The sequence below is a fragment of the Sinocyclocheilus rhinocerous genome, unplaced genomic scaffold (assembly GCF_001515625.1).
Source record: "Sinocyclocheilus rhinocerous isolate Xijiao unplaced genomic scaffold, SAMN03320098_v1.1 scaffold1183, whole genome shotgun sequence".
In the NCBI taxonomy this organism is placed as follows: domain Eukaryota; kingdom Metazoa; phylum Chordata; class Actinopteri; order Cypriniformes; family Cyprinidae; genus Sinocyclocheilus; species Sinocyclocheilus rhinocerous.
This window is the reverse complement of record NW_015625028.1, coordinates 280,853-305,233: the sequence shown is the minus strand read 5'-3', so window position 1 is coordinate 305,233 and position 24,381 is coordinate 280,853. Positions and strand designations below refer to the sequence as shown.

Below are 24,381 nucleotides of genomic sequence, written 5' to 3'. Positions count from 1 at the left end.
GGCAAAAAAATACATACTTAAGAAATTATCTCAGTATATTCATGACGAAATAACAATAGCTGTGTCATTCATAGCTATGGATGATCAGAGGTTTATATTTCTCAGCAAATAGTCCATTCTGACTGCAGAAATGAATGATCTGAAAATATTAGCTTAGCTTTGTCTACGTTTACCATAAAGTGACAAATCAACCGTTTGGTTGAGCACGTTTTTGAACAATTATTAAAAACATACTAAAGTTTTTTCATGGCACCAAGTAACATCATTTTGTAAAGTTAGGGCTCTTACAATGTAATATGTCAAAAAAATATGCTTACCTTGCCAAATTTCACCAAGCTTTACGGAGCTCAACGGCTCTGAACGGCTTCTTCTTCTTCTTCTTCTGATGTTTATTGGCGGTTTTGGCAAACCAATTTAAAGGTGCATTAGCTCTGAACGGCTCTAGCCCAAGCTGTGATATAAACGAAAAGGGGCGGGGCTGCTTGATATGTCCCGCCCTGTCTTCCTGTTTCAGTTCAAATGACGTCAACACATAGAGTAACGCTGCATGTTTCTAAGCATTTCAGGGGACCTTTAAGTTAATATTTCAATAGTTTAACAACACATTTGCATGTTTATGGTTCTCCGATGTTGCTTATTGGTCTCATGACATGCAAGTAAACGAATAAAATATTAAATATTTTTAGTAAGTGTTTTATTTTGAGTGTTGTTATTTTAAAATGATTTCTTTTCATGTTTACGTAAAAGAAGTCTGTCTTTTCATCAACTCATGAACCCCTTGCGAAGCCTATAGTTTGGCTGTAGTTTGAAAACTATCGCAGGACTGGTTCTTTAAAGCAGTGGTTCCCAACCCTGGTCCTGGAGGCACCCCAACACTGCACGTTTTGCATGTCTCCTTGATCAAACACACCTGATTCAGGTCATCAGCTCATTAGTAGAGACTCCAAGACCTAAAATTGGTGTGTCAGAAAGGAGACATGCAAAATGAGCAGTGTTGGGGTGCCTCCAGGACCAGGGTTGGGAACCACTGCTTTTAAGAACCCAGAAACAAAACACTGATCTGAAGAACCTGTAATGAGACAATAAGAACTCAGCTGGAAGAAATGGGTCTTAACTAGAAGAGGGTTCTTTCTGAACATGAAAGAAGGAACCAAAATGACGAGTCTTTATTTTGTGTATTTCTCTCCATCAGCTCCTCTATTGTTTCAGTTTCCAGGTTCTGTCATTGCATCTGCCTCTAATCACATCTCACCAGTTTTCTCTTTTCTTTGTTTTGCATCTTATTTTGTCTCCTCTCATCTTCCTGTCTCATCTCTCACACTCTCGTCTCTCTTCTTTCTCTCATGCCATCTCTTCTCATGTCGCGTCATCTCACTTTTCTTCTCTCTTGGTCTTCGCGTTTTACTGTGTGCAAAGAACCTGATACTGTTTTTTTTTGTGAATCTTAAATCATTTCCCCTTTTAATATCGTAAATGGAATTTTCAATGGGTTAGGTTTAAATTTCTCAAAAACAGTGTTCATTTATGGGTATGAATACTCTCGCAATAAAAAGGAGATTTGCACTTTTTCCAACTTGCTTGAACAGGCAAAATCAGCTATCTGGAAGACTGATAGAGCTGAAATGGAAGGTCAGGAAGTCAATAAGGTCAATGTGTTTAAGGCATTAGTTGAATCTAGGATTCGACTGGAATATGAACACTAGTATTGAGTGAACAGCAATGAGCTGATGTTTGAGAGTAAGTGGTGTGTAAATAAGGGTTTGTGGAGGATGACAGCTCTTTTTTAACTGGTAGTGGGTTATAAAATGAGTTTTTTGTTTGTTAATATGTTTTAAATTGTAAAATAATGGTCTCTCATTTCCTTTGTGTTCTTGTCTCGTCTCTCATTTGTCTCATCTCCTTCTCTTTTCTTTCTCACGTCTCTTCTTCTATCTTCTGTTCACAACTTTTGTTATCTCTTTTCTTTCTCGTCTTCTCATTTGGTCTCAACTTTATTATTTCTTCTCTTCTTTCTCAACTCGTGTCATCGCTTGTTTTCATCTCGTCTCATCTTTCTTCCTCTTTTCTGTTCCTGTCTCATTTTGGCTCTTTTTCCTCTCAACTGTCATTTCTCTTTTCTTTTCTCGTCTATTCACATCTTCTCTTCTTCTAATTTGGTCACTTCTCTCCTCGTTTGGTCCTATCTCTCATTCTCTTGTCTCTAACTTATATGATCCCATTTCTTTTCTTCTCCTCTTTCTCAACTTTCATCATCTCTTATGCCATTTTACCTTCTGTTCTTATCTTATTTTGTCTCTTTTCTTCTCATTTGGTCTCATTCTCTTTTCTCTTCTCATCTCTTTTTTTCTCAACTGTTATTATCTCTTCTCTTCCCTCCTTCTTTCTTCTCATTTGGCCTCATCTCTCGTTCTTTTCTCTCAACTCTCATTATGTTCTTTTCTAATCTCATTTCATCTTCTATTTTCTTCTCATTTCTCATCTCAACTTTCATTATCTCATTTCTTCTCTTTTATACACATCTCTTCTCTCATCTCTCAGCTTGTATTATCTCTTCCCCTCTGTTTTCGTCTAATCTTTCGTTTCCCCTTCTGTTCTTGTCTCATTTTAGCTCTTCTCCTTTCTTCTCATTTGGTCTCATCTCTCATTCCCGTGTCTTTTCTCTTCGTCTCTCCTCATCTCTCTAGTTTGTGCGGTCTATGTTTGGTCTCTGTGCAGTGCGTCCCACCCACTCGGCCCTACAGTGACCCCTGGCTTCCATCTCTGTTCAATCCTCCCTCCTTCCCTCTTTCAATCTCTCCATCCGTGTCTCTCTCATCAGGAACTCCTACATGTCCTGTTGTTCATCACTCCTCCTCTTTCATACTTTATTCTGCCGCTCAGCACAAACAAACACACACAGACGCTCATTTACATCCAGCAGCTTTGCCCCGTAACACCCACATCACTAGCACACACTGCTTCTTCTTGGCATCGCACACGCTGGAAGTGAGGGATATTTATAAGATCTCTGAATTGTAATCATCTCTGGAAACCTGCAGAAACACGCTGTAATGTGCAAATTGAAGCAATGGGGTTTAACAGGCGATTTTGTTCACATTTGCATTATTAGACGTTTAAAACATTACAATTTTAGATTATTCCTTCTCTAAAGAAAGAGAATGGTCACAAATATAAGTTCACACAGAACACGCTTTTGTGAGGTACGGAACGAACACAAGGAAAACAAGTTTATTAAAAGTTAAACTTTTAACTTCTAAAAAGTATTTTTTTACGTAGTGAATCTGATTGTTTTCATTTACTTCTTATGGAAGAATAAAAATAAAGGTAATTGTGACTTTTTATCTCACAATTCTGACTTTTGTTTCCTCGGAATTATGAGAAAAAGTCAGAATTGTGAAGTATAAATGCAGAATTGTGAGATTTAAACTCACAATTGCAATTAACTCACAATTATTTTAAAAATCTGAATACCTTTTTTTTTTTTATTCTGTGACTTTTTTCAGAATTCTGATGTTTATATTTTGCAATTCAGATTTTTTTTTTTTTGTAAGATAAAAAGTAGCAGTTACCGTTTTTATTTTTTATTACATGGCCAAAAAAAAATAAAAAAATGCGAGATGTAAACTCAGAATTCTGACTTTTTCCTTGCAATTCCGAGTTTACGTTGTGCAAATCTGAATTTATGTCTTGCAGTTCTGACTTTTTTCTGAGTTCTGAGTTTACGGTAATTTAAGGTAATTGCAACTTTTTATTTCACAATTTCACAAAACTTTTTCGTCGCATTTCTGAGTTTATCTCACAATTCTTAAAAAAAATTCAATAGTGGAAGTGCTGGAAACAGGTTTCCATATGACTTACTTTGCTAGTTTTATCTCATGTTAAATATGATTTTATACTCTATCTAACATAGTTCTCACAACAGAACATGGTTTGTGCATGTGAAATACATTGAAAATGTACGTTTTTTTATGTTACTGATGAAAAACATTAATAATCTGTCCTTGTCTCTCAGACATTCACGGCATGGTGTAACTCTCATCTGCGTAAGGCGGGAACTCAGATCGAGAACATTGAAGAGGATTTCAGGAATGGCCTCAAACTCATGCTGCTGCTCGAGGTCATCTCAGGTAACGACGGGAAGATACAGGAAAGACCTCCATTATACTGATATATTAGGGTGCATTGATCTAGTGAAGCAAACGTAAGGACAGAGACTGATTAACAGAGACAGTTTAACACTACAATCACTGATATTTCATGCCACAAGTATGAAGTCGTACGCTGTAGCAAAATCAGCTGTCGTCTTGTACAGTCATATTTAAAAGGTGTTTGTGACTACAGACTGAAGCAGTGTGCAATGAATGCAGCTCATGATTCATGTAATGCTTATTTTATCCTCAGAGGACAGACGAGTAGTCATGTACTACATTTGTGGTTCATTTTCAATTTTTGAAAATAGTGTAAAAACTGTGTATTTAAAAAATATTCAGCTGTTTGTTTTACATGTCAGAAGTAGGATAGAAAGGGCGGTAAGAGTGTTTGGGAAACCTGTTTGGAAACAGTCATTATTTGTGCAATTCCACTAGAGCTGCACACTTCACCATCAAAATAATGATCAATTTACCTCGATAACTGACACGAGTTTGGTCTGATTGATCGGCAGGTGAGAGACTGCCCAAGCCTGACAAAGGAAAGATGCGTTTCCACAAGATCGCCAACGTCAACAAAGCTCTGGATTATATCTCTAGCAAAGGAGTCAAACTGGTGTCCATTGGTGCTGAAGGTGGGAAACTTACACTAGTATTGCTCTATTGAGACTACTAACTAGGGCTGTCAGTTTTATAGTTAATTTAGTGCAATCAATTTTGTTCACCGAAAGAGAAATAAAGAAAATATTATACTGATAATGTAATCTCTTAAATTATTTTAGTTTCAGCAAATACACCATTGTTTAAAAGTTTGGGGTCGGTAAGATTTTTAAATGTTCTGCTCACCAGGGCTGCATTTATTTGATGAAAAATACCGTAAAAACAGCAATATTGTGAAATATTATTACATTTTAAGATAGCCATTTTCTATTAGAATATATTTTAAAATGTAATTTATTCCTGTGATGCAAAGCTGAATTTTCAGCATCATTAGTCCAGTCTTCAGAAAGCACATTTCTTATTATTATCAATGTTGAAAAAGTTGAGCTGCTTATTATTTTTTCAGGATTCTTTGAAGAATAGAGTATTAAAAGTATTAAAGTATCAATGTCTTTAAAAAAAAAAAAAAACTTACTGAGACCAATCTTTTAAACAGTAGTGTGTATGTGATTAGTCATGGTTATTAAATTTTTTACCATTTAATTAATTAGAATAAATGTTAATATTTAAATTGACAGCCTACTACAAACTAACAATATATTAATAAACCATAACTAAATCGACAGCCTAATATAAACTAAATGTGTAAACCGTAACAATATTAACCAACTTCGTCCAAAATTCTCTCTCTTGCTCTGCAGAGATTGTTGATGGCAATCTGAAAATGACTCTGGGAATGATCTGGACCATCATTCTCCGTTTCGCTATCCAGGACATTTCTGTAGAGGGTACAAACAGAGACATTGACGACACAACGTGACTGGTCATGTTACTAATTAAACACTCATTATCGCTTCATGTGAATGGTTTTCTGTTGTGTGACTCCACAGAGACGTCTGCTAAAGAGGGTCTGCTGCTGTGGTGTCAGAGGAAGACGGCCCCCTACAGGAACGTCAACGTACAGAACTTCCACATCAGGTGAGAGCGATGACAGGCACAGTCAAATCTCAAGAGAAAGTTCAAAGAAAGTTCAAACAGATTGAAAGTTCAGAACAGCATTTATTTGAAACAGAATCTTTTGTAACATTATAAATGTATTTGCTGTCACTTTTGCAGAAGTGAATGCATCCTTGCTGAATAAAAGTATCAATTTCTTCCCCAAACAAACAAACAAACAAACAAATGAATAAATAAATATATAAAACCTTACTCCAAACTTTTGAATGGTAGTGTATATGTGATTAATTAATGGTATTATATTTGATTGGATTAAATGTAAATGTTTAAAATGGACATCCTAATACTCATTGTACATGTAAATCATACTACTTTTTTTGTTTTACCAAATATAAACAAAGTTCTCAGTCAAATTTCTTTGTGTTTACTTTATGCTGTCTTTATGCCTGTCAGAAACCTCTGCAATTCAATTCAACTCACATGTGTTTGAAAAGCATTCTTTATTGCACTTTATATTCAGTTGTGATACCAAATACTATCAACAGCAATATTGTCAATATTTATACCAGTACTTATATTTTTGTAAAAAGACATTTTTTGAAAGTCATCACTTACAACTAATTAGATTTGATTTATTAACAATTAATTTTTCATTAATTTCAATTTTTAAGTTGAATTTAGTTTAAATTAAATGAATAAAATTGTCAAAAAATATATATAACTTTTAGCTTCATTGTTTTGATACTGTTTGGCAATTGGCATCACATTTATTTATTTATTTATTTTACTTCAAAGTTTATGATAAGCATTAGTTTTCATGCTAAACTTTTCATACTTACACATGACTAGTTTAAAAACACAGATTTATTAATGTATTTATTTTTATGGTAACTCTTAACAATAAGGTCCCATTAGTTGATGTTAGTTAATGCATTATCTAAAATTAACAAAGGTTAATAAAAATACTATAAACTGTTCAACTGTCAGCTCGTGTATATAAAATAATATTAACAGATACAACTTTTAACTTTAGCAATGTATCAGTAAATGTTGAAATTAGCATTAACCAAGATAAATCAATGCTTTTTAAGTATTTTTCATTGTTGGTTCTTTTTAACTAATGCATTTAACTAATGTTACAAATGGAACCTAATATCTTTCTTAATGGCTGATCAGTACTCTCTGAGAGGTTTTCTAATATGTTGTCTGTGTTGTTGTCAGCTGGAAGGACGGCCTCGCTCTGTGCGCCCTCATCCACAGACACAGACCAGACCTCATCGACTACTCTAAACTCAGAAAGGTGCCGCTTCTGTCTTTTCTACCAGTCACTCGCTCTTCAAATCTTTTACATTTATTCCCTGTGTGCAGTTTTATGCCAATTCAACACACAGTGTTTTCATTTCAATCCTCTTAACTCAAAAGGTTTATCCTTGAGTCCAAAGCTCTTGTTTTATCCAGTCAGATTATGATTTGCAGGCTCAAACGATTGATTCAGAAACCTCAAATTATTCATTATAAAACTGATAGTCCTATATAAGGCACTGTCTACAAATAGAGTACAATATAAGGCATAAAACTCTTAAAAATGACAGCATGTGTCCGTAATGCTTTTAAAAAAAAAGTCACATAGCAACAAAATGTACCATAGTGATGGAAAGTGCAATGGAGTGAATGATTTTGTTGATCCTCTGAAGGACGACCCTATTGGAAACCTGAACACTGCGTTTGAGGTGGCAGAGAAGTACCTGGACATCCCGAAGATGCTGGACGCTGAAGGTGAGTCAAAGATCATCTCTGAAATCAATCCTGTTCTGGCAGACGAGATCCTGTAATATACAATATGAGTCTGTTTGACAGAGCCTGTTTACTCTTTATGCACATGTAAAGTAGCGTTTAGTATAATTTGAGCTTAAAACTTGAACTTGCGTTTGGCTTGCTCAGTTGGGCTTTAAAAGACAATTAATATTCGGTATATTATTGATTCAGCTGCACTGATGATATTGGATGAGTGCAAAACATGAACTGAATTGAGCTGAATAATGACTAACTTTGTAACATCAATACTGTTATTCAAATTAACTAAATTAACATTGAACCGAATTGAGTTGAATAACGATACTAGTGTGTTCTGTAGAGCTGCTTTACAGTTTAATTGAATTTGTCTCATAATTGATGAACTTTGCAATATTGACACTGTTATTGATCTGAATTGAATCAACATTGAACTGAATATTAATTGGCTTCTGTAGAGCTGAAATTTAATTTGTTTCATACATGATGGATTTTACAACATTATAACTGTTAATTGAACTGAATTGAGCTGAATATTAATTGGCTTCTGTAGAGCTGAAATTTAATTTGTTTCATACATGATGGATTTTACAACATTATAACTGTTAATTGAACTGAATTGAGCTGAATATTAATTGGCTTCTGTAGAGCTGAAATTTAATTTGTTTCATACATGATGGATTTTACAACATTATAACTGTTAATTGAACTGAATTGAGCTGAATATTAATTGGCTTCTGTAGAGCTGAAATTTAATTTGTTTCATACATGATGGTGAACTGAATTGAGCTGAATATTAATTGGCTTCTGTAGAGCTGAAATTGAATTTGTTTCATGAATGATGCATTTTACAACATTATCACTGTTAATTGAACTAAATTGAATCAACACTAAACTATAGAGCTGAATAATGATAGCTGCTTTACAGTTTAAATTGAATTAGATTCATAATTGATTAACTTTTCAACACTGACACTGTTATTTTAATGAACTGAATCAACATTGAACTATATTGAACTGAATATCAGTACTATTGGCTTCTGTAACGCTGCTTTAGCGCTGAAATTATTATTTTTAAAATTAATTTTTAATTGTTGAATTTTACAACATTAACACTGTTATTGAACTGAATTGAATCAACGTTGAACTAAATTGAGTTGAGTAATGACACTGTTGTCTTCTGTAGAGCTGCTTGAATTTGTTTGATAATTGATGAACTGAATCAACATTGAACAATATTGAGCTCAATATGAATACTATTATCTTATGTAGAGCTGCTTTAGAGCTTAAATTGGACTCAAATATCATAAATATGACTAGATTTATGATTATAATTTGTGATACCTGTGTTGTGGGATTTTAGTGCTGATTTGAAATGTTACTGAATGTTATTGAAATCTCATCTTGACAAATAGATTTCTGAATTTTCATAGATAATTGTTGGCCAAGATGACCACAGATTTGCTGTAAAGGGATTTTGGTTGAACTCAACTTGATACTGTGTTTCTTTTTGTCCTCAGACATCGTCAACACCCCTAAACCTGATGAGAAAGCCATCATGACCTACGTGTCCTGCTTTTACCATGCTTTCGCCGGTGCCGAGCAGGTAAAAGTCACCACAAGTCAAATCAGATTTGAATGAAATTTCTCAAACTAATGTTTTTCATTATTACAGTGTAAGATGTGTAAACTGGGATCGGTTTGTGTAAATGACTGAAGGAAATTGATTACAGTAATGCATTGAGCTTCCAGACGCTCTCCAGCGCAACGCAGAGTAAATGAACGTGCAAATTAAAGTAAATGAAGTGAGGAGACTTGGATACAGGCGCATTAACTCTAAACTGAATTTGTTATGCTTGCTTTCCCCGTGTCTCTGTCCCCAGGCCGAGACCGCGGCTAACAGGATCTGTAAGGTTCTGGCTGTGAACCAGGAGAACGAAAGGCTGATGGAGGAGTATGAGAAACTGGCCAGTGAGGTGAGCGTCTTTCAGAAGCTCACAGCTAAAAGCCAATGGGAATTTTTGGATTGTTGCTGAAAATAGGCTCTGTGACCAACAAAGGTTTATGATTCTTACACACTTTGTTCATCGTGATAATCTTTCTCAAATTCACACAACTTGCATGTTGAAGCATAAATACAACTGGCAGAAGTAAAAAGCTAAACATCAGTTTGCAAGAGCGCAATCATAAGCACAACGAATACTGTGATTAGATGAGTTTAACTGACTGGCTTGATAATGTTTAATGTCCCCAAAAACCATTCAGAATAGACCATTGACTTCAGGACGATGGCTCTGGAAGTGCTAAGATGCTCACTCGTTTCTGGGTTTTAGGACTCGGAGGTTGAAAACATAGAAATACACGTTTCATACAAATGTTGGTTGAAATAGTCCATTTTAATAAATGTGACCCTGGAGCACCTGTTCCCTCTAAGACCTACATTGTCTCATGTCTCTATCTCCTCCATCTCTCTGTAGTTGTTGGAGTGGATCCGTCGCACCATCCCGTGGCTGGAGAACCGCGTGGCGGAGCAGACCATGCGCGCAATGCAGCAGAAGCTGGAGGATTTCCGCGACTACAGGCGCATCCACAAGCCTCCACGCGTTCAGGAGAAATGCCAGCTGGAGATCAACTTCAACACCCTGCAGACCAAACTCCGCCTGAGCAACCGCCCGGCCTTCATGCCCTCCGAGGGGAAGATGGTGTCGGTAAGTCACGCAAAACCATCTGAAAAGTTTTTTTTTTTTCGTCTGGCTGTTCTGACCCTTTCAAAAAGCATCTTCTGCATGCTGTTCCTAAGTCTTCCTAACCAGCAGTCTGGTAGAAAACTACTTGTAACTTGACAGCCAATCCCACTTCTAGAAATTCAGCCAATCAGATCAATTGATTTTGATTTGACTAATTGATTATGTTGCGATTTGAAGCTCACTGAGAAACTGTGTTTGTTTGTTTGTAGGATATTGCTAACGCATGGAAAGGTCTAGAGCAGGTAGAGAAGGGTTATGAGGAATGGCTCCTCACCGAGATCCGTCGTCTGGAGAGACTCGATCATCTGGCGGAGAAGTTCAAGCAGAAATGCTCCCTGCATGAGTCCTGGACCACAGGTAACCATGCTTAATTTACACAAGAGTTTAAACATAATGCATAATGCGTTAGCATTCCCATTCCCAAAAATGCATGATCATTTTACACTTTTAAGAGTCAGTTGCTGGTTAAACATCTACTATTGTACAATAAAATATGTGTGATTTTTATGTTGCATACACCACTGTTTTCATATGGAGGTTAAACTCTGAGCTCTTGACACCAGTCTGCCTTTATATGCGGTCACAATTATGCTAATTTTAACAGGCAAAATCAAATCATTTAAATTGCATTCCATGTGATTGGGAATTTCACGTAAGGGCGAACGTCTTCTACATGCAGATTTCGCAAAAAACGTTTATGATTCCTACAGGTTTTGTGTGTCAAGCCAATGCAAAAAGAGTATAAACACAAATTAAAAGAGTTTTTATGAATTTTGAAGCCTGGATACAATCACCAGATGTAAAGAGCTAAAGTTAGGCTATAAACAAACTACATCACAGTCGCGTGAATTTTTATTCAGCACCACTAAGATTCCAACAACGCTTACTTCAAATCTACAAGTTAATTTTGAGTTAAAATGGTTTGCAAGAGCGTTTGTATATAAACACATCAAGACTGTAAAAGTGGACTAGTGAGTAGACGAATTTTACTGCTTGGCCAAAAGATTTCCCCAAACTCGTTTAAACATGAACATACAATGTCTAAAATACCTGGAGAAAGCTATGCGTTAGCATTCCTATTCCCAAAAATACTGGTTCATTTCACACTTTTAGGAGCTTTACAAAAAAATCAGTCATTGGTTAAACATCTACTATTGTACAATAAAATGTGTCCCTGGAGCACAAAAGCAGTCTTAAGTCGCTGGGGTATATTTGTAGCAATAGCCAACAATACATTGTATGGGTCAAAATTATCGATTTTTCTTTTATGCCAAAAATCATTAGGATATTAAGTAACGATCATGTTCCATGAAGATATTTTGTAAATTTCCTACTGTAAATATATCAAAACTTAATTTTTGATTAGTAATATGCATTGCTAAGAACTTCATTTGAACAACTTTAAAGATGATTTTCTCAATATTTAGATTTTTTTGCACCCTCAGATTCCAGATTTTCAAATAGTTGTATCTCAGCCAAATATTGTCCGATCCTAACAAACCACACATCAATGGAAAGCTTATTTATTCAGCTTTCAGATGATGTATAAATCTCAATTTTGAAAAATGATGACACTTATGACTGGTTTTGTGGTCCAGGGTCACAAATATGTGTGATTTTTATATTGCATACACCACTGTTTTCATATAAAGGTTAAACTCTGAGCTCTTGACACCAGTCTGCCTTAAGATGCGGTCACATTTATCATTGTTTGGCCATTTTTTTAGGCGAAGTCCAGTAATTTTAATTGGAATCCATGTGATTTGGAATTTCATGTGAGTGCGAAAGATATAGCAGCAAAAGTTTACGATTCTTACATGCTTTGTGCTTCAAGATCTTCACAAATTAACACATTTTATGAACTTTGAAGCCTAAGTACAATCGGCAGAAGTAAGAATCTAAAGTTAGGCTATAAACGAAGTGCACCACGGTCACATGACAGCATCACCAACACTAAGCTTCCAACAACTTTCAGTCTGTAATTAAAAAGATGGAAAGTTTGCAAGAGGCTGTTAAAGTGGACTAGTGAGTAGGTGAGTTTTACTGCAAAATTGCACGGATCCAACAGAAAACCAACCAACAGAAAGCTGCTTGGTTTGAAATCGACTTCTGTGTGAGCTGAGCTTCATACATCTCTATGCTATAATCATTTCAGAGCGTGCGACCATTCTTGCATTTCTGATTTGACACCTCTGTTTGCAGGAAAGGAGCACCTGCTGTCTCAGAAGGACTATGAGACGGCCTCTCTGATGGAGATCAGGGCTCTGATGAGGAAGCACGAGGCGTTTGAGAGCGACCTGGCTGCCCACCAGGACCGAGTGGAGCAGATCGCAGCCATCGCTCAAGAGCTGAAGTAAGTAACACAGAACGTTTTAATGGGGGAACCTCATATTTCAATGCAAAATCAAAAAACATATTTTGTATAAAAAAAAATAAAAAAAACTGTTTTTGCTATTTTGACGTGATTTTCATTGTAATTAATTCTCATTTCCATTATGCAAAAATAATAAAAAACAAAAAAGTAAATATAAAAAAAATAAAAGTATACAATACATAACATTGTATCTTTTGAAATACAGGAATGGGAATCAGCATTGAGAGTAACTGTCGTTACCCAAAAAAGAAACTCAAAAGTAAAATGTTTCATTGTGGTAACTGAGAATTTCACTGAGAATATGCTTAATTGTCATAAAAATAAAACCACAAAATGGTTTTATTTTTGGCTAGTCATAAACTAGCCTCGTATTCTTAATGCAAAATAAAAAGTCTATTCAAGTGTGCTATAAGTATACTTTTTTAAAACATTCAAAATGAGCATACTTGCAATCTGTTTTTAAAGTATTCATTAGAGATATCCTTAGCAAAATTATACTGAAGTATACTTAGCTTAAAAGTCTATGTTTACTTGGCCTACTTGTACATAATCTTTTGATTTTGAGATATACTTAAAGTATAATTAAGTAATCTAAATATACTTGGCTTGTGTTTACTTACAAGTGTAATACAACAACTAAACTAGTAGTTTACTCACAGTATACTTCAGTGTACGTTCATAAACTAAACCGTGGGCTAGAAGTTTAAAACTAGTAAAAAATAATGCCGAGTTCACACTGCACGATTTTCAAAGTCGTCGGGTCACCGTGGTTTTCACACTGCACGACTATCTGAGGTAGCAGTCAGTCGCTGCTGTGTTCACATTGCACGATGGATCGGCGACAGGAGGTTACACACTGCATGACTTTACAATAGGAAGAATCGCCGACAGCTCTGTCTGGTCCGCAAACTACATTTCACAACAATACACACGCGAGAAGTGATAAGGAAATAACGCGAGAACCCGCGTGCGTCAGACCGGAGTTCTCGAGCCAGGCGTGCGTCAGACCGGAGTTCTCGCAAGCAAGACTGCAATTATTTAAAAAAAAGTATATATATATCTATTAAAATACTGATATTCTGGTCTATAACTCCTCCCCGAACTTCCCTCTGCCCTGTATCTTGGTCTCTCATTGGCTGTAGGTCATCGCCGATGTAGTTTTCAGTCAGAAACCATTGCACACAGCGAGATTGTGAATCGCCGACAGCTCTAGATATTTAGCATGCCAAATATTTCACGGGCGTCGGCGACGCGTCGGAGATTCCCTCAGATCGTGTCTTTGATTATTCACACTGCATGATTGTCACTCGCGTGAACGAGCACCGATTTGCCTCCGATTTCGGGCATTTGTCGGCGATTTCACAAAACCTGTCGGCGAGTGAAAAATCGGGCTAAAATCGTGCAGTGTGAACTCGGCATAACAGTAAATAATATAAGTTCACTTGTAGTATAGTACACATTGTGAACTGATTTTACTTCTGGTTAAAGTTCACTACTGGAACACTTAAAGGTATTATTTTATGAACTAAAAATGTGGGACAATTTAGTCTCAAGAAGTACTGAAATAGTGCACTTATACGTTTGCTACATGCATATTAGTATACCTACTACATATAGTATTCTTAGGAAAAAAGGTACAAAAGCTGTCACTAGGGTGGTGCCTTTTCAAATGTGTACCGTTTAGGAATTAATATTTACATTTTAGGTACTAATATGCAGTGTTGGGGAAAGTTACTTTTAAAAGTAATGCATTGCAATATTGCGTTACTCCATAAAAAAAGTAACTAATTACGTTACTTAGTTACTTTTTATGGAAAGTAACTCCACTGGCCTCGCTCCGTTCCCACGGCTCTCGGCCCCGCCCCCACTCGTCACATACTGAATCTTTTTTTTTTTGTGGGTGAGATGAATTAATGCATATTCATATTTATTTTGAACTACAGTAACATCTTCTGATTTCTCTCAACATGGGGACAGGAGAGCTGTCAATCAATAAATTGAAAAAAAAAGTAACTTGCGTTACTTATTTGAAAAAGTAACTCAAGATATTTTCTTGTAAATTAAAAAGTAATGCGTTACTTTACTAGTTACTTGAAAAAAGTAATCTGATTACGTAACTCACGTTACTTGTAATGCATTACCACCAACACTGCTAATATGTACCTTTACGGTACTTATATGCACCCTTTAGGGGTAAATATGGTACAGTGGTGTACCTTTTGAAAGGGTACTGTCCCAGTGACAGCTTTTGTACCTTTATTTCTGAGATTGTGAGGTATACTTCTTTGGTTTTGGAGTAAGAACCTGGACATTTTCATGGGGTTCAACATTTAAAACAACAGGCTTTATGCAGGAACTCCATACAAGGTGCTCAGTTGTGTTTGACTCTCTGTCTAGTGAGTTAGACTATCATGATGCTGCTTCAGTGAACACCCGCTGCCAGGGCATCTGTGACCAGTGGGACAACCTGGGAACCCTGACCCAGAAGAGAAGAGACGCTCTAGAGGTGCACAAACACTTTACACACTCCAAACAAACTCATGCTACAGTGTGAAGCCAAATATTAGATGCCCACTATAAAGGTGCAACTGGAAAACCAGCCCTAGTATAGTAGAAAAGTACATTATTTGTAACTGGTTCGAGCTGATTCTGCTCTTTCATCGTGCAGCGTGTAGAAAAACTTTGGGAGACGATTGATCAGCTGTACCTGGAGTTCGCCAAGAGGGCGGCGCCCTTCAACAACTGGATGGATGGAGCCATGGAGGATCTGCAGGACATGTTCATCGTGCACAGCATTGAGGAAATCCAGGTCAGCAGTGTGAAGCTTTATGCAAAAATTATTTCAAATATATTTCAAATATTTAAATACATACGCTTAAGAAAAGTATAGTCTCAGTATATTTGGCTTGTAGTTGTGATTAATAATATAATAGTATAATATAAAAGTATAACAAAGTATAATATAAAAAATATTAGACTATTGGTTTACTGAGAGTATACTTCAAAGTGCACTTAAACAAAAAAAAAAAGGCCTATAAGTATAAAACTAGTGAACTAACAGTAAATGCACAAGTTCACTTACAGTAATAACTCACTGTTTAGTTTTACCGATATTTTAGAACTAGTTAAAGTTTACTACACTTAAAAGTATACTTTTATTAACTTAAAAGTGGGCTAATTTAGTTCCAAGAAGTATTGAAACAGTGCTCTTACAACTTACAAGTATGCTACTAGTAAATTCATATTAGTATACTTACTACATAAAGAATACTTGGAAGCTATACTTTAACTTCAAGTTTACTCAAATTAAAGTATACTTCTTTTTTTCTTTTGGTTTTAGAGTAAAATTTGAAATGTGACCTGAATATTGTCATAAGGTTCAATAATGAAACTATACATTACATGCACAAAATTATTAATTTGTTCCCTCGTTTTAGTAAATCGTGGCCATGTTTTTGTATTAAATCAAAACGAGGGAATGAATTTGTACAACATGGCCATGATTTACTAAAACTAGGGAATGAATTAATTCGTGGCCACAATAAATGTATTTTTGTCCACATGTCATGCGAGGCTCTGTAATAATAATACTGGTGCAGGTTTAAAGCGAACACAAAACAGCATTAGAAATTAATTTAACTTCTGTCATGTGATGCATTTCTAAGTGCAGTAGAATATTCAGCATGAAATAATGTGATAATATTTTCAGCACAATGGAAATGTCATTTCTGAGATGCAGAACGTTTTTACTTTTTGATGAATAGTTTTTTTATATGACATGCCCTGATGAATTTGGAACAATATGGCCTGTTTCATAGCAGAGTGTATTTATTTCAGCGCCCACATTTACAGGCTGCATTATTCACATCGCAGGCTGCATACGTAAGCTTCGCATTTGTAGACTTTTAGTGTCTATTTTTGTAGCATGTAACTGAAGCAGAAAACACTGTAATGCACTACAAACCTATTTATCAACACCATCTTGTGCAGTGCTGGCTTTTATGAAGCAACGTGAAACTACTCACCCATTATTAGATAAAAGACATGCACACGAACAGCACTTTCTATTCTGAATAACTGTTTATTATTTATGATGGTTATTAAAGGAAACACTCAGTGAGTAGCCCAGAAAACACGTTATTTTCTGTAAAGAGCAGCAGCTCATGTACAGACGCTTTTTGTGTCAAAGTAAGACTTCACACTGTTCCTGATAGTAGTGTGAGATGCATCTGTTATCTATATTATTATCTATAGATCTATAAAGCAATTAAAGATCGATCTCTTTATAATCGCTGGAGCAGTGCGAGTCTATCAGTGATTTGATTTCTGCGTTTTCACCGAAACTCCTGTTATACACAGTTTACACTGCTCAACGAGTCTTTTATTTATATTGTGTTTTCACTGTGATGGTTATGATGAAAGTAGCCTATTTGTGAGATTGCAGAAATCGCGTTGCATTAAGGAGATCATTAGCTACATTTCCATCCACCTATTTTTATGCGCATTTTGGGATATCGCATAAAAAAACGCTGAATGGAAACGCCAAGAGGAATGTAAATTCAAAAAATGTGCATAAGCACTAAACTGAGTCAGATAATTCTTTATCTGATAAGAAAACGTGCACATAAACAATAGCGGAAACACTTTAACCTAGGGATGGCTGATGCGAAACTGACGTTTCGACACGGTGTCGAGATCCCGAAGCGCAGATGTTTCGAAACACTGCTCCGAAGTGTGATTCGAAACCCCCATGTCACGTGACTAAGGCGAATCAAAGCATCGGGGCGTTTCCCGAGTGTTTCGAGACCCGAATCTGCTTTTGATCGACAGGGTCGGGAGCAAACCACACAATCGCACGTCTTAACCTAACTCCCGCAAAGTATAAAAGTGGAGTTAATGCAGCAGAACAATTCATATATTTGAATAAAAATCTTTATATGTAAAAAATGCCAGACGTTGTGGCTTGATGTCTTTTATTAATGTTATTTTTTTCATGACCAAAATAACATATTCAAAATAACATATAACATAATAAAGAGTTAATTCAGTTGTCAGAGAGATGTTACAAAACATTACAAGAACAGAACATTAAAAACACAACTTTATTTATTATAACTATGCTTCACCCGGGATTCGAACCTAAAGGGGATTCGAACCTAAAGTTACAAGTTCTGACAACATGCCAGTCGAGCACACTAACCACTCCCCCAACCCCATGATGAACTGTCAAATACAACATGTACGTTATAATTCGTCAATTCGCTTAACTAATTCGTTGTCAATGCTGTTTCAGAGCAATACTTGAAAATGACCACTAGGTGTCACCATAGAGACGGGTGTCGAATTGTTTCGAAGCATCGGCATATTTGCTTCGACTGTTTCAGTGTTTCATGTAGCCTCGCTTTGCCCACCACTACTTTTACCAAATAAATTCCTTGATGTGCATCAAAAAATCATGTGAATTTGCGCGATGGGAAATGTTGTTTCGGTCATTCTGAAGCCTGTCGTCAAAATGGTTCGTATAATTACCTTCCAGAACTGTCTTTCACGACTGCGTATCTTGTTTCAAATGTGGAAAGACGTCAATACACACCATTTTTCAAGTCCACCGACGTTAATCTACCCTCCTGTCTGGTTTGTTTGTCGGACAAAATGGCAGATTCGGCATTATGACTGGTCAGATCGCCTGTCAATCAAACTCTCTTCCCAGTCTGTCTCGAACATGCTGTTTAGGTCCCGTTTCAATGAAGACCCGCCTTCCGAAACACGAAATGTGCTCTGATTGGTCAGCTGGCCCAGTGCGTTGTGATTGGCGAAACGCTCAGAGCGAGTTCTGGAAATGACACGCCCCTTACCATAACCGCGATTTTCATCTGCTCAGCTGTAAATATTAACAATGTCGCCAATTTTGCCATCACAGTCTATGGTCTCTAACACAGCTCACCCAGGCAAAATATTTTTTTGCATATTCAGTGGGCGGGAATTATTTAAATGAGTGATACTGTAAAAAAGTGTGCTGTAGTCCAAACGAGTCGTTTGCTGTAGTTCTTGAAGTGTTTTCTGTTAGAGAGAATATTACCCTTTTGAGTGAACTTTGAGTTTTGTAGCCTTGCAGATCTTTTTTTCGCTCAAACAGCAACATTACACACTAACTAAAGGTGAAAAAAAGTGAAAAAGCATAATAGTACCCCTTTAACTACACCTGTAATGTTGTTAATCTCCATTTGTCTTTCAGAGTCTGATAACAGCTCACGACCAGTACAAGGCCACCCTGCCAGAAGCCGATAAGGAGCGCATAGCCATCATGGGCATCCAGAACGAGATCACAAAGATCGCTCAGACCTACGGCATCAAGCTGGTCGGAGTCAATCCGTACACGGTCCTCAGCCCACAGGACATCACCAACAAATGGGAGGCTGTGAGTACAGAGTACAAACACAGTCCAAAGCTCATGGCTAGTCATTTACTTCACTTCTGGACGCATAAAGAGACTCAGATGTGTGTTTCTGATCTGTCGCCCCCTGCAGGTGAAGCAGCTGGTTCCCCATAGAGACCAGATGCTGCAGGAAGAGGTTACCAGGCAACAGGCCAATGAGAGGCTGAGGCGCTCGTTCGCCGCTCAGGCCAACATCATCGGACCCTGGATTCAGACCAAGATGGAGGTGAGCTTATTCAACACGAAACCATGAGATGTTGGGGGCGAAGAACCAGATTTAAGGAAGTTACATTGGTATTAGTGTTGGGAAGTTACTAAAAGCAATAATCAAACGCGCTCTCCCAAACGTCCACTCTTCTTTTCAATCAACTGATTTGTTTTGCCAGTTCATATGCAGTAAATGAAGAAATCTGATGCAACATGCCACGAATGGACACTTTTCATTCATTTTACATTTTACTTTAATCTGAATAGCCATAATAGATTTGATTTAGTTTAGTTCTGCTGGGGCATTTTTTGCTCCTTTATCTTGAATTTGAGGGGCATTTTTGATCATTTTGGTTGCACTTTAGCCCCCATTAATTTCCAAAAACACAATTTTCAAGTTCATTTTAATTTTAGTTCGTTTTGGACATTTTGCTGTGTTTTTGTCATTTTTATTAGCGTTTTTTTTTTACTTTATTTTGAATTATTTTTATATTTTCAGTTTTCATTTTCATTTTAGTCAACATTTTGGTATTTTTGTCATTTTTATTGTTTTTTTTTCTCACTTTAATCTCGACAGCCATAATAAATTTAGTTTAGTTTTTCTAGTTTTAACTTAGTTTTAGTTATTTTTTTCTTGAATTTGGGGGGCATTTTTGATCATTTTAGTGGCACTTTTGCCTCAAGCCTCCATTCATTTCTGCAAACTTGACTTTCAAGGGTATCAGTTTTGGGAAGTAACTAAAAGTAAAGCATAAATTTAAACTAAATAAAAATATAAGTGTTTCCTTGCCGGCTAGCTTAAATTTAATGTTATTACGTTGTTGTTGTTTTACTTTTTCTTTTATTTGAGTTAACATTTATTTTATTTAACAAAAATGTTTTTTTTTTTTTTTTATGATTTTAGTTGTAGTTACTAACCACTTTAATTGCATTAAAGTATGGGTAGCTTTTAGTTTTTAGCTTGGTTAAGCTTCTCGACTTGTTTGCGATTTCATTTTTTTCTTTACAGACGTCTGTTCTTTCTCTTTTAATGCACATTTGTTCACCTATTCTCTCTCGGTTTGCTGTTATTAGGAGATCGGTCACGTGTCGGTGGATATCACCGGCTCTCTGGAGGAACAGATGAATAATCTGAAGCAGTACGAGCAGAACATCATCAACTACAAATCCAACATTGACAAACTGGAGGGAGATCACCAGCTCATTCAGGAGGCGCTCGTCTTCGACAACAAACACACCAACTACACCATGGAGGTATTCATACAGAGGATGAATGTTACAAACACAGGCTTCATTTTCAGAAGGATCACATCATTGCTAGTGCAAAATTTTGTTTTGTGTTATGGGGGCTTTTAAAAAGATCATTTAAAACACATATTGGTCCTATAGCGGGGTAAGTTGTCACAATGGGAACCTACCGTTTTATTGAATTCAAGACGAATGCCTTTATTTAAAATATAGCTAATATAGCTAAAGTAAAAAGAAAAAAAATCAATTTTCCATAACAGATATGTATTTAATGTTTTTATTTTAAAAAATATTATTTAATGATTTTTTTTAGCACAATTTGAATAGTAAAACTATTGTGAATCACACAAAAAAAAATCACATTTTAAATTTCTAGTTTTTTATAAATTTTTAGTTTTATTTATTTTAGCACATCAAGTGAACTGAATTACTGAATTGAATTGTAATTAAAAAACTGAATTCAAATGAGAAATGTTTACTAATCTAACTAGCTGAAATAAATATGTTATTTATATTTTATTTTATTTCAGTTAACGTGCATTTCATTTCAAGTAGTGAAAATGTTAAAATGGTTTTAATTTTAGTTAACTATAGTAACCCCGATAAAATCACTTTTAAAATTAATTTAAAACACATAGTAACCCTGTATTTTATATAAAATATAAAAACTAAGGTATAAAGTTCAAAACATGTATGTATTTAATGTTTTTAATTTTCTGTTCATTTTTTAAATACATTTTTAGCTAAATTTAAATCGAAAAACTTTTATGAATCACAAAGAAAAAAAATCTGCAAACAGCAAACAAACGAAAGGTAATTTACTTTTTTTTATTTTTTTTTTAACAATTCATTAATGATAAACCTGGTCTCCCCTATATATTTTAATGACAGTGTTCATAATAATATTTAGTTTAATAATAATATAAAGTTTTATTTGTATAATGCCTTCACCAAAATTAAAACAATTAACCAGAGCTTGCATAACAAATCCACATTACACACAGAACACTTAAGTGTTATGAGAGGAATGATGAATGTTCAAGAGCCTGCAACAATTCAAGATGGCACTGTTTCTGGCATCATCCGTCATTCCCCCCTCCAGCACGTCCGTGTGGGCTGGGAGCAGCTGCTCACCACCATCGCTCGCACCATCAACGAGGTGGAGAACCAGATCCTGACCCGCGACGCCAAGGGCATCAGCCAGGAGCAGCTCAACGAGTTCAGAGCCTCCTTCAACCACTTCGACAGGGTCAGTGAGACGCTCATCCACACTCATGTGTGACCGTATGCAAGGGGGACTCATTATTGTTTTTAACTTGCAGAAGAGAAACGGCATGATGGACCCCGACGATTTCCGCGCATGTCTGATCTCTATGGGTTACGATCTGGTGAGTGACGAGAAAACTCACTAACATTTCCCACTAACAACCATCTATATCAATGCTACAAGTGCACTGTGACAAAATCCTTCATCCTTACCAAACTACATGGCACATGCAGTTCAAAAATTTGGGATCGTTCACTATAGCTGCATTTATTTGATCAAAAATACAGTAAAAATAGTTAAATATTATTACAATTTCAAATAAGTGTTTTCTATTTGAACGTATTGTAAAATGTAATTTATTCCTGTGATCAAAGCTGAATTTTCATCATCATTACTCCAGTCTTTAGTGTCACATGATCCTTCAGAAATCATTCTAATATGCTGATTTGCTGCTCGAGAAACTTATCAATATTGAAAACAGTTGTGGGCTGCCTCATATTTTTGTGGAAAATGTGATACATTTACTTTGAGATTTCTTGATGAATAGGAAAAACAGCATTTATTTGAAATTGAAATTTTTGTAACGTTAAAAATGTCTTTTTAAAGTCAATTTTGAACAATATAATAAATCTTTGCAGAATAAAAATATTAATTTCTTTAAAAAATCGTAATGACCCCAAACATTTGAACTGTAGTGTATTTTTTAAATTCTCAAATACGTTGTCAACAGTATAAATAAATTTTTGTGTCATATTATTTGGAAACATGATTCAACATAAAAAATTTTTTTTAATAAAATAAAATAAATAAATTATTATAAACAATTTTTTTTTTATTAAAAAAATGTCCAAAATAAAGGTAGGCCTATCACACAGTTGAATATGTTGTTAGCCAAAAACTAATTTTTTTAATTGTTAATTTGTCATCTTTTTAAAAGGCTTATTTCTTTTTTAGTTAAGCATAATTTTTGCAGCAAACCTCATAATGAATCATTTATATTTTGCCAACATCTACCAGGAATAATTTCAATCTCAGTAGGTGCTGTGCTGGACACCAATAAGCACAGAATTAAATGTGTATCTTGAACCTGATTGGTCGTTTCTGTTAGGGTGAGGTGGAGTTCGCCCGCATCATGACCCTGGTGGACCCCAACAACACGGGAGTGGTGACCTTCCAGGCCTTCATCGACTTCATGACACGCGAGACCGCTGAAACAGACACTGCTGAACAGGTCATGGCCTCCTTCAAGATCCTGGCCTCCGACAAGGTGAGATCAAGATCCAGTGTTGCTTCTCTTTAATCCACGTGTCTGTATGGCAAGCCAATTTAACATTTAATCCTTTAAATGTACTATATCTATTTTCATGTGATTAGTACTGATTTTTTTAGCTACTAGTATCTATTCCATTAGGTGCTAGTACTTATTCATTAGCTACTACTGCTTATCCTTTAGGTACTAGTAAATTTTAAAAGAGACTAGTACTAGATACTAGTTCTTATTTTTTAGTTACTAGTACTAATATTGAAAGCTGTTTAATATTTAATCCTTAAAACATACTATCTATTTTCATGCTACTAGTACTGATTGATTTTTTTTTGTTTTGCTACTAGTGTCTGTTCCATTAGGTACTAGTACTTATTCATTAGCTACTACTGCTTATCCTTTAGGTACTAGTACATTTTAAAAGAGACTAGTATTATATACTAGTTCTTATTTTTTAGTTACTAGTACTAATATTGAAAGCTGTTTAATATTTAATCCTTAAAACATACTATCTATTTTCATGCTACTAGTACTGATTGATTTTTTTTTTTTTTTGCTACTAGTGTCTGTTCCATTAGGTACTAGTACTTATTCATTAGCTACTAGTGCTTATCCTTTAGGTACTAGTACATTTTAAAAGAGACTAGTACTAGATACTAGTTCTTGTTTTTTAGTTACTAGTACTAATATTGAAAGCTGTTTAATATTTAATCCTTAAAACATACTATCTATTTTCATGCTACTAGTACTGATTGATTTTTTTTTGTTTTGCTACTAGTGTCTGTTCCATTAGGTACTAGTACTTATTCATTAACTACTACTGCTTATCCTTTAGGTACTAGTACATTGTAAAAGAGACTAGATACTAGTTCTTATTTTTTAGTTACTAGTACTAATATTGAAAGCTGTTTAATATTTAATCCTTAAAACATACGATCTATTTTCATGCTACTAGTACTGATTGATTTTTTATTTTTTTTTGCTACTAGTATCTGTTCCATTAGGTACTAGCACTTATTCATTAGCTACTAGTGCTTATCCTTTAGACACTAGTAACTTTTTGAAGATACTTGTACATTAATTAGATACTAATTCTTATTTAATAGATACTAGCACTTATTTCAACAGAGAATAGTAATTATTTGACTGTTACTAGTAACAATTTTTACATTTTTGCCATTGAATTCTATGGGGATCGGCCATTAAGATACCAACAATTCAGTTCTGAGTAGTATGTATTCCAATAGCGACTAGCATCTTTTTATATATATATATATATATA

General features: G+C 35.4%; 1 protein-coding gene across 1 annotated transcript in view; it reads left to right on the top strand.

Moving 5' to 3' along the window:
- The window catches only part of actn3b (actinin alpha 3b), a 38,995-nt gene that overhangs the window by 11,606 nt on the left and 3,008 nt on the right, over window positions 1-24,381 (top strand). Inside the window, exons 2-20 of the mRNA XM_016562577.1 lie at window positions 4,013-4,127; window positions 4,664-4,783; window positions 5,510-5,596; window positions 5,699-5,786; window positions 6,987-7,065; window positions 7,460-7,541; window positions 9,077-9,162; window positions 9,440-9,532; window positions 10,034-10,264; window positions 10,513-10,660; window positions 12,506-12,656; window positions 15,075-15,183; window positions 15,346-15,486; window positions 18,913-19,095; window positions 19,205-19,339; window positions 20,395-20,574; window positions 21,671-21,817; window positions 21,891-21,956; window positions 22,944-23,102. Coding sequence (XP_016418063.1) covers window positions 4,013-4,127; window positions 4,664-4,783; window positions 5,510-5,596; window positions 5,699-5,786; window positions 6,987-7,065; window positions 7,460-7,541; window positions 9,077-9,162; window positions 9,440-9,532; window positions 10,034-10,264; window positions 10,513-10,660; window positions 12,506-12,656; window positions 15,075-15,183; window positions 15,346-15,486; window positions 18,913-19,095; window positions 19,205-19,339; window positions 20,395-20,574; window positions 21,671-21,817; window positions 21,891-21,956; window positions 22,944-23,102 — 2,400 coding nt within the window. The remainder of the gene's footprint in view (window positions 1-4,012; window positions 4,128-4,663; window positions 4,784-5,509; window positions 5,597-5,698; window positions 5,787-6,986; window positions 7,066-7,459; window positions 7,542-9,076; window positions 9,163-9,439; window positions 9,533-10,033; window positions 10,265-10,512; window positions 10,661-12,505; window positions 12,657-15,074; window positions 15,184-15,345; window positions 15,487-18,912; window positions 19,096-19,204; window positions 19,340-20,394; window positions 20,575-21,670; window positions 21,818-21,890; window positions 21,957-22,943; window positions 23,103-24,381) is intronic.